We start from the raw sequence: 17,579 nt of genomic DNA, 5'->3' as shown, positions 1-17,579 counted from the left end.
AAGGCGACCAAAAATGGCAACCATATTTTTAGTCGGGCAACCAAAAGCTCCTGCCAGGTTGCCACTCCGGCAACCACTTTTAAAAGTTAATGTCGAGCCCTGTAGAGACACACACACACACACACACACACAGAGGCGGGCACACAGACATGCGCACACATATACACACATGCACACACACACACACAGACACAGGCACACACACATACGCATACAGACACACAGACACAGGCACACACACATGCGCACACATAGACACACACGCACACACACACACACACACACACACACACACACATGCACACACACACACACAGACACAGGCACACACACATGCGCACTAGACCTGTGAATCTTCACTGGCCTCACGATTCGATTACGATTCATCTGTCAATGATTCAATTTGATTCCACGATGCATCTTGATACAGCTCAAAGTATTGCAGCTCCACGTATCACATCCTCAATTTTCTGTACTATTACTGCACATTTCATCAATTAATACAAGCAGTCAGATAAATATCAAGTCCCTTTTTTACTTTAAAGTGCTTTAAAATCTGAATGTCAACAGAAATTTAAACATAAACGATTCTACGATTCATCTGTCAACTAGGGCTGTGCCGATTCACTTATCTCCCGATTCGATACTATCACGATACTTGGGTGCCGATTAGATATATATTGCGATTCTTAAGTATTGCGATTCTTAAGTATTCGGATTCTATGATTATTGCGATTCGATATTACGATTTATTGCGATTTCTTTTTTTTCTTTTTTTTTCCTTTTTCTTTTTTTTCTTTTTTTTACACTAGAACATGGGAAAAGTTGAATCATACACTTCTAGAGACTGTATATTATATCATGAGTAGGGCTGGGCGATATAGTTAAAAAGTATATTGATATAACATCTTTCATATCAGTCGATATCGATAATTATTGATCATTTTAATTACCCGTTTTTATTAATAAAAAACCTGAGAAGAAAAAGGTTGCATTAATAGCCACTTTATTTTGAACCACCTTATTTTCAAGGCACACAGGTAGGTCTAATTTGTCACACACACACACATACATGCTCTGAGTGCAACTGCAAGCATTATTTACAGACATGGTGACGTTTTACTTTGTTGACAGCCTAGCGTTGCCAGCCTTCTAAAAGAACGTTTGGTAATGTGTATTTCAGGGTTGTAGGGTTAACGTTAGGTGAATCAGAGGTGTGGAAAAGCCTGGGTTTTGCGTTGACTTGCTTAACTACATTATGTCATAGGCTTATGTAGGGCTGGAGGGCGACCGCGCGCCGTTTGTTGGGTGAGAAAAAGCCTTGCCTCGCTGAAAATGCGGTACATTTCTGAAGTACAGTTTTATATACGCATCAAGACCCCGCCCAAGCAGAAGACATAAAGTCATATAATGCCTACCCCACACTACAGGATTTTCAAATCCTTGAAGATTATAAAAATCTTGAGAGCCCACCCACTACAGGACAGAGAGATCTTGGGACACACACACAATCGCGTCTGTTCAAACGCAACCCCACACACTAGAAGATTATGCTGAAGATTCACCTTGGAAGCAGGGCTCGACGTTAACTTTTAAAATGCCTATTCAGTGTGCGCACCGGGTGTAGTAGTAGTAATAATGATAATAATAATAATAATAATAATACATTTGTGTCATTTCGTTTTCTAAACAAATCTTATTTTTTGTTTTTATAATGCATTTGCACTGAAAGGATTTGTTTAACTAATATTTGCGCGGACAGCCGCGTCCATTCGGGGTGTAGGCCTACTGTGCACGGCCAGGCGAAAACCGTCTGCAGGTGCCTTGTGGAGGGGGCGTCTGCTGATTTGACTCACCGTGCGGACACTCGCTGATGCGGGAAGCATAGAGACCTAAGCGCTTGTTGTAGGCTACATGCTTTGCAGTATAGCATTAGTTTTCCGTCCCGTTCAAAGACGCACGGGTATTTCACCTCGATGACAATTTCCTCGTTCTTTGTTTCTGTGCGGGGCTGCGGGCGAACGCGGACCAGATTATTTTGCGAAAAACTAATGGAAACGCAGCTACTACTGGCTCTCTGCTCAAGATGCAATCGCCTGTCAGGTTGTAAATATCTAACATGTTAGATATGCCCGATTCACAATCGGGAAGACTGCCTCTTCCCGATTGTGAATCTTTGAACCCCACACACTACAGGATCATTTGGGAAGATTATCTGCCCGACGCGCATCAAATCGGGAGCACCCCCGAGAAAATCGGGAGGGGGGAATCTTGGCCATAATCTTGCAAATTATCCTGTAGTGTGGGGTAGGCACAAGCTGTGTGCTCAATAGATGACACAATGAGTTATTCCTGTCCCCAAAGTACAAGTAAAACCTTTCCAACACTTCAACTTTGTCTCTGCTCACAGAAGTGAATTGAGCTGCGGATGCCATTCCGTAAAGTAACGTTGCAGACGTCCGTATTTGTGAAATTGGTGTCTTAACATTAACGTTAATTTCCCGGGCTCTTATTAATAGAACACATGTTAACACGTTACATTAACACGAATTGAAACTCACCCACATCGAATTATTTGTAACGCCGGGTGAGATCAAACGAGAGGCGTCAGCGGAGGACCAAAATGTGAGACTCATTAGCCAGGAATGGGTCTCGTGCTACTTTTGCATCCTAAAATAAAGCTGATAATGTACAATTTGATTCAAGGGGGGGAAACCCTTTCAGAGTACAACACAAACTGTCTATTTTGCTGCAACTCAACAGTGCTGCTTAATCCAGGAGATGTCGGGACTCTCAGCTCTGGATCAAACCACACACACACACAGAGCATGTGAGTGGAGTGGAGCTGCTCCATCACTCCAGACTGATTTCACCCATCCCTGCTCACATGCTCTGACACTCACACACACACACACACACACACACACAGACACACACAGACGCACACACACACACACACACACACACACACACACATTCTCTCTCTCACACACACACACACACACACATACGCACACACACACACATAGACACACACACATAGACACACACACATAGACACACACACACACACACACACACACAGACACACACACATAGACACACACACATAGACACACACACACACACACACACACACACACACACACATAGACACACACACATAGACACACACGCACGCGCACATTAGGGTTGTGCGATGTCATCAAAATACCCATCGTGATTGTTTTACAGTGAAACATCGTTTTGTACGATGGCATCATCATTGGGGTGGGGGTTGGGGGAATAATTAATTCTTTATTAAGTCGCTGCGTTGCTGTAATGTCATGTGGCTAGCCGCTGCAATGCGTTCACGTTAACAACAGGACAGCTGAGCCTGAGCTCTACATGATACCAGCGGGCTTTGATAGCCTCTGCTCTGTGCTACAGCACAGAGCCAGGCGACTGAAGTGGGCAGTGGCTGTCACTACCAGCAATTTGAACGGCGCAAAACAAATAACGTTAACGTTAACGTGTGTTGAATTTAACTAGCTGGCAGAAAACCGACTGAATTACTGGCTGATATAACGTTAGATTCGCGTGGGCTTTTGAACCTAATGTAATGAGAGGGAGTTTAGGAGAAATGGCTTGAGAAACGCAGCTGCTGTATCTATATGGAGCGATTCCAACTTTCACTTTGGAAACAGGCGAGTTAAATTCACAGTTGAAGACTTGTACTCACTTTGTGTTGAAAACAGGAAAGAACGTGAAGTTTCTTAAAACAGCACACATTTATTTCTAACAGATAATTAATCACGATGATCCGATGTAGAAGGTTCAGAGGTTGATGGGGGGTCGGCCAATCACGATGGTCGATGCCATCGTCCATCGTGCCAACCCTAGCGCACATACACACACAGAGACACGCACACACACGCACACATACAGAGCAGACACACACACACACACACACACACACACACACACACACACACACACACACACACACACACGCACACATACAGAGCAGACACACACACACACACACACACACACACAGACACACACACACACACACACACAGGGCCGTAGCCAGGGTTCCGAAATAGGGGAGGTCCAGCAAGGGGAGGCGGATTCGGCGGCGCCCATTAGGGCGCCGCCGAAAAAAAATTGAGGTTTTTTCCCCCCCTTTTTAAGCCATATTTAGAGTAATATATCATTTTAAATCAACATTAGGATTATACTGTTGTGATGTCATTATTCAGCGTTTGAAGCTCAATTTGGGCCGTTTGAAGCCCAATTTGGGCCGTTTGAAGCCAGATTTGGGCCGTTTGAAGCCCTATTTGGGTCGTTTAAAGCCAGATTTGGGCCGTTTGAAGCCTGATTTGGGCCGTTTGAAGCCCAATTTGGGCCAAGTCCAATTTTACAATGAGATGCACCCACTTTAAACCTGAATAAAGTAATAAAACCACTAGTAAACCAGTAGGCGGCGCCTGGCCTGCTGTTCAGTGAGTGGCCTGGCCTGGCCTGCAAAAAAAAAAAAAAAAAAAAAATTTTTTTTTTTTTTTTTTTTTGGCAGGCTGAAATATTAGGGGAGGTCCGGACCTCCCCGTCCTCATAGCTAGCTACGGCCCTGCACACACACACACAAGGGGGGGAGACACTGGCACCAAGTATTGATATTTTATTAAAATATGCAGGATCTTGAAACTGATTCCCACACAGCCATTTTGATAAACAGGGTCGTCGGGTTGTCAAAAATATTGATACTTAAATACTTACTCGACATTTTAAACGGATAGAATACTCATTTTCTACACTATCAAGTTTATCGATACCAGCAGCGCTTCCTCTGCCTCCTCCACACACACACACACACACTAGGGTTGTCACGATACCAAAATTATGACTTCGATACCGATACCTGCCTAAATATCTCGATACTCGATACTTAAACGATACCACGGCAAAAAGCTAAAGCAACAGGAAAAGTTGTGTAATAATGGATGACAGAAGAACATGGAAGTTAAAATTCATGTTTTGAGTCTTCATCATACTTTATGTGGTGTTCAAAGATAGCTGGGGAAGGCTGCCTCAACTGAGTTGGTGCTGATTCTGCTGGCATCTCATTTGACTAAATAGAAAATGAGGAAATGTGTTCAGTAGAGCGCAGAATAGAATAATTTCTGTTCAGTCTACTTTAGTATAATCCTGAGTTTGAGCTTCATCATTAAGTGCCAGATTTACAGTTAATGTCATGTATGTTTATTATTTTTCACAATAAAATGTACAGTAGGCCTATGTGGTATGTGGTGTCAAGTGTTTTCTTGTTTGTTAATACATGTAGGTGAGTTTTTGACAATTAGTATAACATTAATCATGGATTATTCTAAATAAATAAATAATTTTCAGTGTTATTAAAGCTTTTACATGGTAATATGCAGTAATCTGATGTCCCTTATACTTAGTGTATGTGATTTCTTTAACAGTTAACGTTATACAGTTTGCAACCTCATATCAATCTTAAACACCGTCATATAGCCTACCTCCTTGGCAGAGGTTAGGCGCATTGCCTTTAATTGCCTCATCAAACGACGCTGAAAAAAGTTTGCTTCTCACAAAATAAATCACACTCGCTTGACTTGACGTTATCACATTCGCTAAACTGTCACACTTTGTACTAGTCGGATCGTCTGTTGGAGAGATGCTTTGGCAAGTCAAGTGGACGTGTTGTCTCCCTTTTGCCTGTGTAAACATGTGTAAACCTCGCGACGGACAGCTTTGTCCGTGCACGCTTCGGCATAGCCGTTGTAATCTGACTGTATGGTTGTAATATTAAGTGCTGACTCCGCCCGTGTGGGCCAGATTCGACATACGCTGTTAGAAATGAGCAAACCTAGTGTCCTCTAGTACGGCTCTGAGCAAACCCTATGCTGCTGCTCTTGGGTGGGATAGAGGCTGCAGTCGAGTGAAGGCAAAGCGCTGTGTGTGACAGACAGGCAGAGAGAAGGAGAGAGAGAGAGGGAGGGAGAAAAGCCAGCAGCTCCCGCACCAATACAGGCAAAATCCGTAGAGATTCAACACATTAACGTTGCTTCCCATGGTCAGAAAAAGTCGCCAGATTTGTCGCTAGTCGCCTTTGAGAAATAAAGTCGCCACGTGGGTCTGAAAAGTAGATAAATATATCGACAAAGTCGCCAAGTTGGCAACACTGCATGTCGGCTGAACAGAGGAGTGGAGAGTGGCGTGTCAGTGAGACAGGGGAGGGCGGACTTGGCACGCCCACAGGGAGTTGAAACAGAGCAAAGCTGCAGCACACAGACTCCAGTGGAGAAACAGACGGTGGCACATGGATGCAACGCAACTCATGTCATTTTTAAAAGCACCGGTACTAAATTAACGTGGTATAGTATCCTTTTTAATGCCAGGGTATCGCGGTACTGTTGTAGTACCGGTATATCGTGCAACCCTAACACACACACACACGCACACGCACGCACGCACGCACACACACACACACACACACAACACACACACACACACACACACACACACACACACACACAGCAGCTGTTAGCTACATTAGCTAATCCCACTACTGCTGCTGTAACACTTCACCAACAGTGTGAGTGACCAAATGTTTCACTTGTTAACCAGTCGGAGTGATGCTCTTTCCAGTAACATTTAGGCTTTGAAATGTGTTGACACATGAACCCTGCTTGTAGATTGCAGCTACATTGAACGTGAAACACATTGCCGGTGGAGGTACCCGGATGTAGCAGACAAAGAGTATTGAAGGCAACAGACGAAGCCTGTTTTGTTGTTTTTTACAACAGCGCTCCCGCCTTGATGTTGCAGTGGAACCACTGAGGGGAACAACTCAGTCGTCAGTTCTTATCGATTTAACTTCTTTGGTGCAGAATTGTCGAAGTTGTCCTGCTTTGCTACTCGATGATTGACACAGACAGCAACCAGTCTGTACGTAACTGAATCAGTGGGGATAGCAGAGCGTCCAGAGCCTAATGATGATTCATTTGGAATGGATTCATTGGGGTTGGTCAACTTTAGGCTAAGAGGCACACTGATGGCAGTACCAAATAGCAGACACTGTGATATTTAGAAGTGAATGGTGGACATGCAGAGCTGCTGTTTGGGCTGTCTTGGGCTACACTCTGAGCATACTGGGGGCAGCAGCTCAGCTTGAGGGAGGCTTTGGAGGGAATTGGAGCCTCCATGAAACATGAAAGCTGGAACATCCCCACCCCCCACTAACTACTTAAGACAACTTAAAAATATATTGTGAATATATGCCATTGTTTTCTTGTTTTAATAATAACAAAAAAAAGACTCTTAATGTGTAACTTTTCCTCCGTGGTATCGAAAATGTTATGAGTGAGTGAGTGAACTCTGAGTGAGTTCATGTCAATTCTGCTAATAAATACATAATAGCTGCTTCTTGCCTTTTAGGGGTATTTTTTTCTCTTCAGTAACACAGATATCGTGATGTATCGTAGGTTAAATTTGTACCCTGAATATATCGATTATCGTAGAATTGCTGTATCGTGATAATATCGTTATCGAGGGCCAAGTATCGTGACCGTATCGTATCGTGAGTTACTCCGCGATTCCCACCCCTAGCACACACACACACACATACATGTGCACGCGCATGCGCACATACACACACACAGACATGCACACACGCGCACACCTACAGAGCAGACACACACACAGACACACACACGCACACACTCACACACGCACACGCACACACACATGCACACGCATGCGCACATACACACACACAGACATGCACACACGCGCACACATACAGAGCAGACACACACACAGACACACACACGCACACACTCACACGCACACACACATGCACGCGCATGCGCACATACACACACGCGCACACATACAGAGCAGACACACACACACACACACACACACACACTCACAGCTCCTCTTCTGTCTCTCCCTCAATGAAAAAAGAATAGATACAAAACTACCCTTAATCTGGCTTCCCACCGGCAGACACGGCCAAATGTGCCTGTAAAGTTACACGGGGGCTCGAACCTGCAACCCCCATGTTGGTAGGCAGGGATTCTACCACTGCACTACGCAGACGCCAACGCATTTATTACCTTTTTGAGGTTGGTTTCCCTTTTATTTTGATTTAAATCAATAAATGAATATAAAATAAAATGAGCCACAAAAATGAAACAGTTGAATCATAAAGAGTGAAGTTATTAATAGAATAATAATCAACACAACAGGTGTGTTAGATGAGAAGCTGCTGTTGTATTGAGTCTTGTTCTCTCATCAGATGCCTGTGAACTCACACTGGACCCAAACACAGCATACAGACGCCTCCTCCTGTCTGAAGACAACAGAAAGGTGACGAGGGTGAGAGAGGAGCAGCCATATCCTGATCACCGAGAGAGATTTGACTACTGGGATCAGCTGCTGTGTAGAGATGGTTTGACTGGTCGCTGTTATTGGGAGGTGGAGAGGGAAGGAGGGGTTCTTATAGGAGTGACTTACAGAGGAATCAGAAGGAGAGGAGCGGGTGATGACTGTGGGCTTGGAAGGAATAAAAAGTCCTGGAGTCTGAGCTGCTCTCCTAACAGTTACAGAGCCTGGCACAATAACAGAGTCACAGTCATACCTCTTCCCTCCTCCTCTCACTCTAACAGAGTCGCAGTGTATCTTGACTGGCCTGCTGGCTCTCTGTCCTTCTACAATGTTTCCTCTGACAAACTGATTCATCTCCACACGTTCAACTGCACCTTCACTGAACCTCTGTACCCTGGGTTCTATCTCAGGTCTTATGATGGCGCAGTGTCAGTGTCTCTGTGTTAGATAGAGGAGGAGTGAGAGAGAAACACACTGTGTGACCAAACACAGCTGCTGACATGATGCTTCACTCTGTACACGTTCAAATATCTTTCTTTTGATCTTTGTTATATTTGGTATTTGATTCATCTCATCGTTCCAAGCTGAACATTTTGATGTTTTCTAGAACCGTTTCCCAGAGTTACATGTTAAATAAACACGGTTTTATCTGTTTACAAACCTGTTTTGTAACAAATGTGTTGACATTGTTCACTCTGTGTGTGTGTGTGTGTGTGTGTGTGTGTGTGCGTGTGTGTGTGTGTGTGTGTGTGTGTGTGTGTGTGTGTGTGTGTGTGTGTGTGTGTGTCCAATAGTGGTATTAGTAAACAAAACGAATAGCCTACTATCCACCCTAACACTCACTGTGTGTGCACGTGTGTGTGTGTGTGTGTGTGTGTGTGTGTGTGTGTGTGTGTGTGCGCACAATAGAGCACACACACACACACACACACTGAGGACAGACATGACTTTTAAAATGGGAAGAGAAGGTGAGTAGATTTTGCTTTGGGAAGAGGAAGAGAGAGGAGAGAGGAAAGGGAGAGAGAGGAGAGGGAGAGAAGAGGGAGAGAGAGAGAGGAGGAGAGAGGAGAGGGAGAGAGAAGAGGGAGCGAGAGAAAATGGAGAGTGAGAAGAGGTAGAGAGAAGAGGGGAGGAGAGAGAAGAGGGAGCGAGAGGGGAGAGAGAGATGAGAGAGAGAGAGAAGAGAGTAAAGCTGCGTTCACACCGACCTATTAAAGTTTTTCGCTGGCATCGAGTTTACATACAAAGAGACAGAGCGATAGGGAGGAAAATACGCTCGTCGCCCGAGATGAAATATCTCAACTCGAGCGAAAATACGCTGGCATCAGTCGCTCGCTGTTCAACGCTGATTGGCTGCCGTGTGAGAGTGAGTCAAGGATCACACTGGATTGGAACAAACCGCTGGTTTATTGTGTGGCAACAAACCACATTGACAGCTGATTGACAGGCTGACAGCTGACATGAAGTGAGGTCTGTACTACCGGTATGGAGCTCGCATTAGGAGCACGCTGATAGGCTTAGCTTGTAAACAATGACGGTGGCTCGTAGTGGACAAACATCATGACATTGCGTAACGTTATAGCCCCCACATGTCCGTCAATTCATGTGCCTGTTGATGAGCGATTTAAACACAGCGACAGAGCGATTCCAAAGGGTTGAATCAAGCGACAGAGAGAAAAATAAATATCTCGGTGTGAACACAGCTTTAGAGAGAAGAGGGAGAGAGAGAAGAGGGAGAGAGAGAAGAGGGAGAGAGAGAAGAGGGAGAGAGAGGAGAGGGAGAGAGAGAAGAGGGAGAGAGAGAGAAGAGAGAAGAGGGAGAGAGAGGAGAGGGAGAGAGAGAAGAGGGAGAGAGAGAGAAGAGAGAAGAGGGAGAGAGAGAAGAGGGAGAGAGAGAAGAGGGAGAGAGAGGAGAGGGAGAGAGAGAAGAGGGAGAGAGAGAGAAGAGAGAAGAGGGAGAGAGAGGAGAGGGAGAGAGAGAAGAGGGAGAGAGAGAGAAGAGAGAAGAGGGAGAGAGAGAAGAGGGAGAGAGAGAAGAGGGAGAGAGAGAAGAGGGAGAGAGGTTGACAACATGAAGAGCATTTCAAACACCATCATTTACTATCAAAGGCAGCGTCCAGATTCCACACTCCTCCATCGGGCGACGAGTGGAAAAAACGAGGGAGAGAGAGAAGAGGAGAGAGAAGAGGGAGAGAGAGGAGAGAGAAGAGGGAGAGAGAGAAGAGAGAAGAGGGAGAGAGAGAAGAGAGAAGAGGGAGAGAGAAGAGGGAGAGAGAGAAGAGGGAGAGAGAGGAGAGGGAAGAGGGAGAGAGAGGAAAGAGAAGAGGGAGAGAGAGAAGAGAGAGGAGGGAGAGAGAGAAGAGAGAAGAGAGAAGAGAGAAGAGGGAGAGAGAGGAGAGAGAAGAGGGAGAGAGAGAAGAGAGAAGAGGGAGAGAGAGGAGAGAGGAGAGAGAAGAGGGAGAGAGAGGAGGGAGAAGAGGGAGAGAGAAGAGGGAGAGAGAGAAGAGGGAGAGAGAGGAGAGGGAAGAGGGAGAGAGAGGAGAGAGAAGAGGGAGAGAGAGGAGAGAGAAGAGGGAGAGAGAGAAGAGAGAAGAGGGAGAGAGAGAAGAGAGAAGAGAGAAGAGAGAAGAGGGAGAGAGAGGAGAGAGAAGAGGGAGAGAGAGAAGAGAGAAGAGGGAGAGAGAGGAGAGAGGAGAGAGAAGAGGGAGAGAGAGGAGGGAGAAGAGGGAGAGAGGGGAGAGAGAAGAGGGAGAGAGAGGAGAGAGAGAGAGGAGAGAGAGAAGAGGGCGAGAGAGGAGAGGGAGAGAGATAAGAGGGAGAGAGAGGAGAGAGAGAGGAGAGAGAGAAAAGAGAGAGAGAAGAGGGAGAGAGAGGAGAGAGAGAAAAGAGAGAGAGGAGAGGGAGAGAGAGAGAGGAGAGAGGAGAGGGAGAGAGAGGAGAGGGAGAGAGATAAGAGGGAGAGAGAGGAGAGAGAGAGAGGAGAGAGAGAAAAGAGAGAGAGAAGAGGGAGAGAGAGAGAGGAGAGGGACAGAGAGAGAAGAGGGAGAGAGGAGGGAAAGAGGGGGAAGAGATGATGGGAAAAGAGGAGGTGAAGAGAAGAGATGAGTCACTGATAACAGTTTGAGTGTAGAGTTCTGCTACGTCCACATGGACACAGATAGATTCTCCTCCATTCATAAAGAAACATGGCCTCCACACCTCCATCCACATGACAACATGAAGAGCATTTCAAACAGCATCATTTACTATCAAAGCCAGCGTCCAGATTCCACACTCACCCCGTCGGGCGACCAGCTGATGTGGGCGTGTCTCTCACTAAATGTCAGGAAGCTGAAGCTGTGGTTGAATACGACTTTTTCAACAACACTTTTTATGGCACAAGTGAGTTTTTTGTTTTCTTTCTTTCTGATGTTCATTTAGAACAATATTCATCACATTTTCTGAGTTTGCTGAAGAAATGCTTTTGATTTCTGAAGTGACGAGAAGTTTCTGAAAGTGAGTTGGAGCCAACCAGCTATTCAGTGCCTGTGTGTTTTAATGTAGAAAAGGCCACACAACACATAGTGAAAGCTACCAGGCTACTGATGACAATAATAAGCTTCCTGTCACCTGCTCAATATAAACTAAACAGACATTTCCATGAGCAAGTTGAAGTGATGATGTCAGCGTCTTCAAAAAGCTCTGCTGCACCTGTCCACACCAATACAGCCAAACTGACTCCTGATATATCTCCTCACATGGAAGACATGTTCCACTGTGGGTCTCCCCCCAGACAAAGCTTGGGAAAAGGTGCCCCCCCCCAGACAAAGCTTGAGAAAAGGTGCCCCCCCCTCCTCGCTCAGTTCCTGGATGTCTATGAGATCATGATGATATTATTTGATCCCATAGACACACAACAATTGAGCCAATATGGCCTGATATCATATTGCTGTTTGACATATTTCAGACTACAGCAAATAGCAAATAGCAAATAGCATAAAACAGGTGTGTCTGTCTGAAGGCATTTATTTGTTTCTGACTCTGGGAAGGTGGGATAAAACACAAAAATTCCCCCAAAACTACTGAACTCTCTCTTGAACCAAATCACACACATTGAGGCTATTCTATGAGATCTCCTTTTGATAAGTGAAACTGAAAGAGAAAATACTGTTTTCCTCCATGTTGGTGTGAACAGGAGGCTCAAACACACAGAAAATACTGTTTTCCTCCATGTTGGTGTGAACAGGAGGCTGAAACACACAGAAAATACTGCTTTCCTCCATGTTGGTGTGAACAGGAGGCTCAAACACACAGAAAATACTGCTTTCCTCCATGTTGGTGTGAACAGGAGGCTCAAACACACAGAAAATACTGCTTTCCTCCATGTTGGTGTGAACAGGAGACTCAAACACACAGAAAATACTGCTTTCCTCCATGTTGGTGTGAACAGGAGACTTTCACAGAGAAAATACTGCTTTCCTCCATGTTGGTGTGAACAGGAGGCTCAAACACAGAGAAAATACTGCTTTCCTCCATGTTGGTGTGAACAGGAGGCTCAAACACACAGAAAATACTGCTTTCCTCCATGTTGGTGTGAACAGGAGGCTGAAACACACAGAAAATACTGCTTTCCTCCATGTTGGTGTGAACAGGAGGCTCAAACACACAGAAAATACTGCTTTCCTCCATGTTGGTGTGAACAGGAGGCTCAAACACACAGAAAATACTGCTTTCCTCCATGTTGGTGTGAACAGGAGGCTCAAACACACAGAAAATACTGTTTTCCTCCATGTTGGTGTGAACAGGAGGCTCAAACACACAGAAAATACTGTTTTCCTCCATGTTGGTGTGAACAGGAGGCTCAAACACAGAGAAAATACTGCTTTCCTCCATGTTGGTGTGAACAGGAGGCTCAAACACACAGAAAATACTGTTTTCCTCCATGTTGGTGTGAACAGGAGGCTCAAACACACAGAAAATACTGCTTTCCTCCATGTTGGTGTGAACAGGAGGCTCAAACACACAGAAAATACTGCTTTCCTCCATGTTGGTGTGAACAGGAGGCTCAAACACACAGAAAATACTGCTTTCCTCCATGTTGGTGTGAACAGGAGGCTCAAACACAGAGAAAATACTGCTTTCCTCCATGTTGCTGTGAACAGGAGGCTCAAACACACAGAAAATACTGCTTTCCTCCATGTTGGTGTGAACAGGAGGCTCAAACACACAGAAAATACTGCTTTCCTCCATGTTGGTGTGAACAGGAGGCTCAAACACACAGAAAATACTGCTTTCCTCCATGTTGGTGTGAACAGGAGGCTCAAACACAGAGAAAATACTGCTTTCAAAAAGATGGTGTAGATGGGCCGTTGTCCACATACTCTTTTTGAAAACACAGCTTTTTCTCTCTGTGTGTTTAGAGACCATGAAAATAAAAACATACCATAGCTCATGTGAGCTTTTATCTAAACAACTCTACCGTGGGCGAAATCCAAACCACAAATAACCTATCCCTCTACTGTGGGCTGGGGCTGGTATGGGTTAACTTTACCCCGCTAGCCGGGCGCTTCTCGCTCATACTGAGCACATTAGCGCCCGGCGAACGTCACGCACCTCGAGCAACCCGGAAGTCGTTGTTCCGGGTTGCTTCAGATCAGAGAAGAAGAAGAAGCGGTGCTCCAGATAAATGCTTTTCGGTTTTTGAAAGACAGAAAAGTGGATTTTATGCAACAATTTGGATGCAACAACTATATGTCATTAAAAGAAGAGGATGTTTTGCATCGGATAGCGTCTTCACTTCACCTGAAGACTCAGGTAGGAGCCGGCTTTTAGACCTACAGTAGACGTGAAAATGGCACAGTGTAAAATGTTTGATGGGAAATGCGTGACGTTCGCCGGGCGCTAATGTGCTCAGTATGAGCGAGAAGCGGCCGGCTAGCGGGGTAAGGGTTAACTCAATACAACCAATAACCCACTGTGGATCCACAAAACAAATAAACAGCCCCCCTTGTATCCTGCCGGCCGGCTTCTCTAAACACTTATGAAGCTTAAGACCCCAAAATACAAATAAAACGTTTAATTTGTGATTTTGTGACTTTTCTTTCTCTTGAGCCTCACTGCTCATTTCAATGTGTGATTTTGTCACAGTCTTCTGCTGTTTTGCTGTATTGGTGTGGACAGCTGGAGCTTTTTGAAAACTCTGACATCATAACCTCAACCTGCATGGCAGTTGCTGTTTCATTTGTATTGAGCATGTGTCAGGAAACTACAAGCCTATACTGTCTTATGTGTAGTCAGTCCTGTTAGGTTAAACTACGTTTCCCAGGTAACCTTGCTGTGTTTCTCTTAAATTGACTCTTCTGCTTGAAATCCAGGATCCAGCAAAAGTGTCAGAAATGAAGAGGAGCGCTCAGTTTGTTGCCAGGTAAAAAAAAAAAGGAAAAGAAAGAAAAAGCAGCGCTGACTTGTCCTCTTGTGAGAAGTGTTTTCTAAAAACAAACTTTTATGTTCCAAAAGTCATAAAAGTTATTAATGTTTGTGAAGATTATCCTGCTGAACCCAAATTCACATTCCCATAAACGTTTGATAACCACAGACCTTGTTTTATGCATTCAAGTGAAATCTCCATTCTAAAAGCCCATTCACTTTTCCCCTGATGAACCCAGAAGTCTACTTCTGGACTTATTCCTTCGGTTCATGAATGACATCACTGATGAATGTCTGCAAAACTGTTGACAGTTTTTGGATACGTGTGAGATCATGTGCAAAATAAATCAACATTGTTTTTCTGTGAACTTCTCCTTTAAGTGTATAGCTGCAGTATATGTGTGAGATTGTAACCCCTTCATGGGCAGACTGAGATCCACTCTTTCAGTTGCTCCACAGTCTCTAGGCTCTAATAGGTTGAGCTTCTTCCACCAGGCTCTGAGAGCTGCTAAGATAGCCACGCCCATTCTTCTGCATTCACTGCTTGTGTGTTTAATGGCTGCTCACATGTTTGATTTGATCTTGTAAACTGAGGCTTTGCACACGACACAGCGAGTAACTGTACTCAACAATGTTTACTTCAGCAGTGCTTCATGTTATCACCTGACAGCTTGCCAGCTCTGGCCTGATACAATACTGCCATCTAGCGGTGTTAACTATACACAACAGTGCATGTATTCACATATCAATACAGTTAGCAAATCTACAGTGTATCTATAAATCAAGTGCATTATTGTTATCACTGTTATAAATTACTATTATTATTAAATAAAGCTTGGTCAGATACATTTCTTCTTGATCATTGGAATAGTTTTAGCATTGTAAACCTGCCTAAGCTGAATTCTATCAGTATTATCCTGTAGCCTCTTGACACAGGACATGTGTCTGACTTCATAGCCAGAGTTGAGCCACAGCAGTTTCACTAGCAGGTAATACTGTCTGATACAGCCTTGTATATAACATGTAATACTGATACCAGCCTTGTATATAACAGGTGATACTGATACAGCCTTGTATATAACAGGTAATACTGATACAGCCTTGTATATAACAGGTAATACTGATACAGCCTTGTATATAACAGGTAATACTGATAGCAGCCTTGTATATAACAGGTAATACGGATACCAGCCTTGTATATAACAGGTAATACTGATACAGCCTTGTATATAACAGGTAATACTGATACAGCCTTGTATATAACAGGTAATACTGATAGCAGCCTTGTATATAACAGGTAATACGGATACCAGCCTTGTATATAACAGGTAATACAGATACCAGCCTTGTATATAACAGGTAATACTGATACAGCCTTGTATATAACTATCGGTTGTCCTCTGAGACATGCTTGTGAACTAGGCCTATAAAGAAACTTGAACTGTGGATCATGTCATTCTGCTGTCCTGGCAGTTAACCTTCAAACTGACAGTTGCTCTTCTCCCTGCCTGACTTGATGCAGTTCAATAAAGCTCTTGAAACAAACATCTTCCCACTTGAGTTGTTTATGAAACACTTGGTAGTCGACTCCACACTTTCTTGGTCGCTGTGACAGTCAAGCAGATGGAATCGAGTGGATGCTGATAAATGCAATGAATGTTTTTTTTTGTAATAAGGGCACACACGTTTTATTTACTTGCTGTTATTTAATTTCAGATATGCAGCAATATCTGACAGAAGTCATGTGCAGGACAGTAGCCAAGGAAGACAAAGACACAAGTCAGGTTTTATGCAACTTCTATTTACAAATGCAAATACAATGTCAAAGACCTCCTGAACACCAACATTTATTGACAAATAAAACCGTAAAAAATAACTATTTAAAAACATTGACAAAAGAGACAAACATACATATATATATACATGCACATACACACACATACGTATATACATACATATATATATACAGACACGTATATACATAGTACAAACATACATACATAAATATATACAGTACATACATATAATTCAGTCATTTAAAAACAAATAAAATTCTTGCACAATTCAATAAAGGATCTTTTGGCAGTGGATATGATTGTCGCTGACTGACGACAAAAGTTAGCCAGGTCGTATTTTCTGTCGCTGACTGACGACAACAGTTAGCCAGGTGGTATTTCCTGGTCGATTGTCCCTTGACAGTGTATTGAACCATACAGTGCGTCAGTTGACTTTGGCTTAGCCCAGATTTCAGGCAGTTTTCAGGGTGAGCTTGTGAGATCTGTGTCTCTGCCGGCCAATGGAAACATTGGCTAACTATGGCTGCCAGGCTGGAGCTCCATCCTTAGCAGAGGACGTCCCAGCCAGCTAAAAGTTATTGAATAAAACTCCAATAAAATCAAGTTTTTGTGATAAAAGTCTGTTGTTGGGCAAAAGGTGCATCACAGCCGTCCGTTTGAATGGCAGTTGTAGGCTACATGCGTTTGACTTGAGGCATTAGCGGACAGGCAAGGGCGGAGTTAGTTTCCTCCATTTTGAAGACAACAGTTGCTATGCTTGTGAATTAGGGCTATATAAATAAACTTGACTTGACTTAACAGTCCAATGGAACGACTGTAATAAGGAGAGGGGTTCCAGTAGAGCAGGCTGCGTGCGACGCCCGCTAGAAATGAGTGTGCGAATGCGATATTTCTAGTTGTCCATGTCCTTATCCAGAGCACCACCCACTCTGGCTGCCCCGGACTTCAAATCAAAGGCGACACAGCGATCTCAGCCCC

General features: G+C 44.2%; 1 protein-coding gene across 2 annotated transcripts in view; it reads left to right on the top strand.

Annotated features, from left to right (window-relative positions):
- The window catches only part of LOC310789400 (NACHT, LRR and PYD domains-containing protein 3-like), a 291,155-nt gene extending 282,105 nt beyond the window's left edge, over positions 1–9,050 (top strand). For both annotated transcript variants that reach the window (XM_083651041.1, XM_083651042.1), the window contains one exon: positions 8,312–9,050. In XM_083651041.1, the coding sequence (XP_083507167.1) occupies positions 8,312–8,847 (536 nt within the window). In that variant the 3' untranslated portion in view covers positions 8,848–9,050. The remainder of the gene's footprint in view (positions 1–8,311) is intronic.
- The last annotated feature ends 8,529 nt before the right edge of the window (positions 9,051–17,579 follow it).

This window comes from Poromitra crassiceps (genome assembly GCF_964638095.1).
Source record: "Poromitra crassiceps genome assembly, chromosome: 14".
Taxonomy (NCBI): Eukaryota; Metazoa; Chordata; class Actinopteri; order Beryciformes; family Melamphaidae; genus Poromitra; species Poromitra crassiceps.
This window is presented reverse-complemented; position numbering and strand designations above follow the sequence as displayed.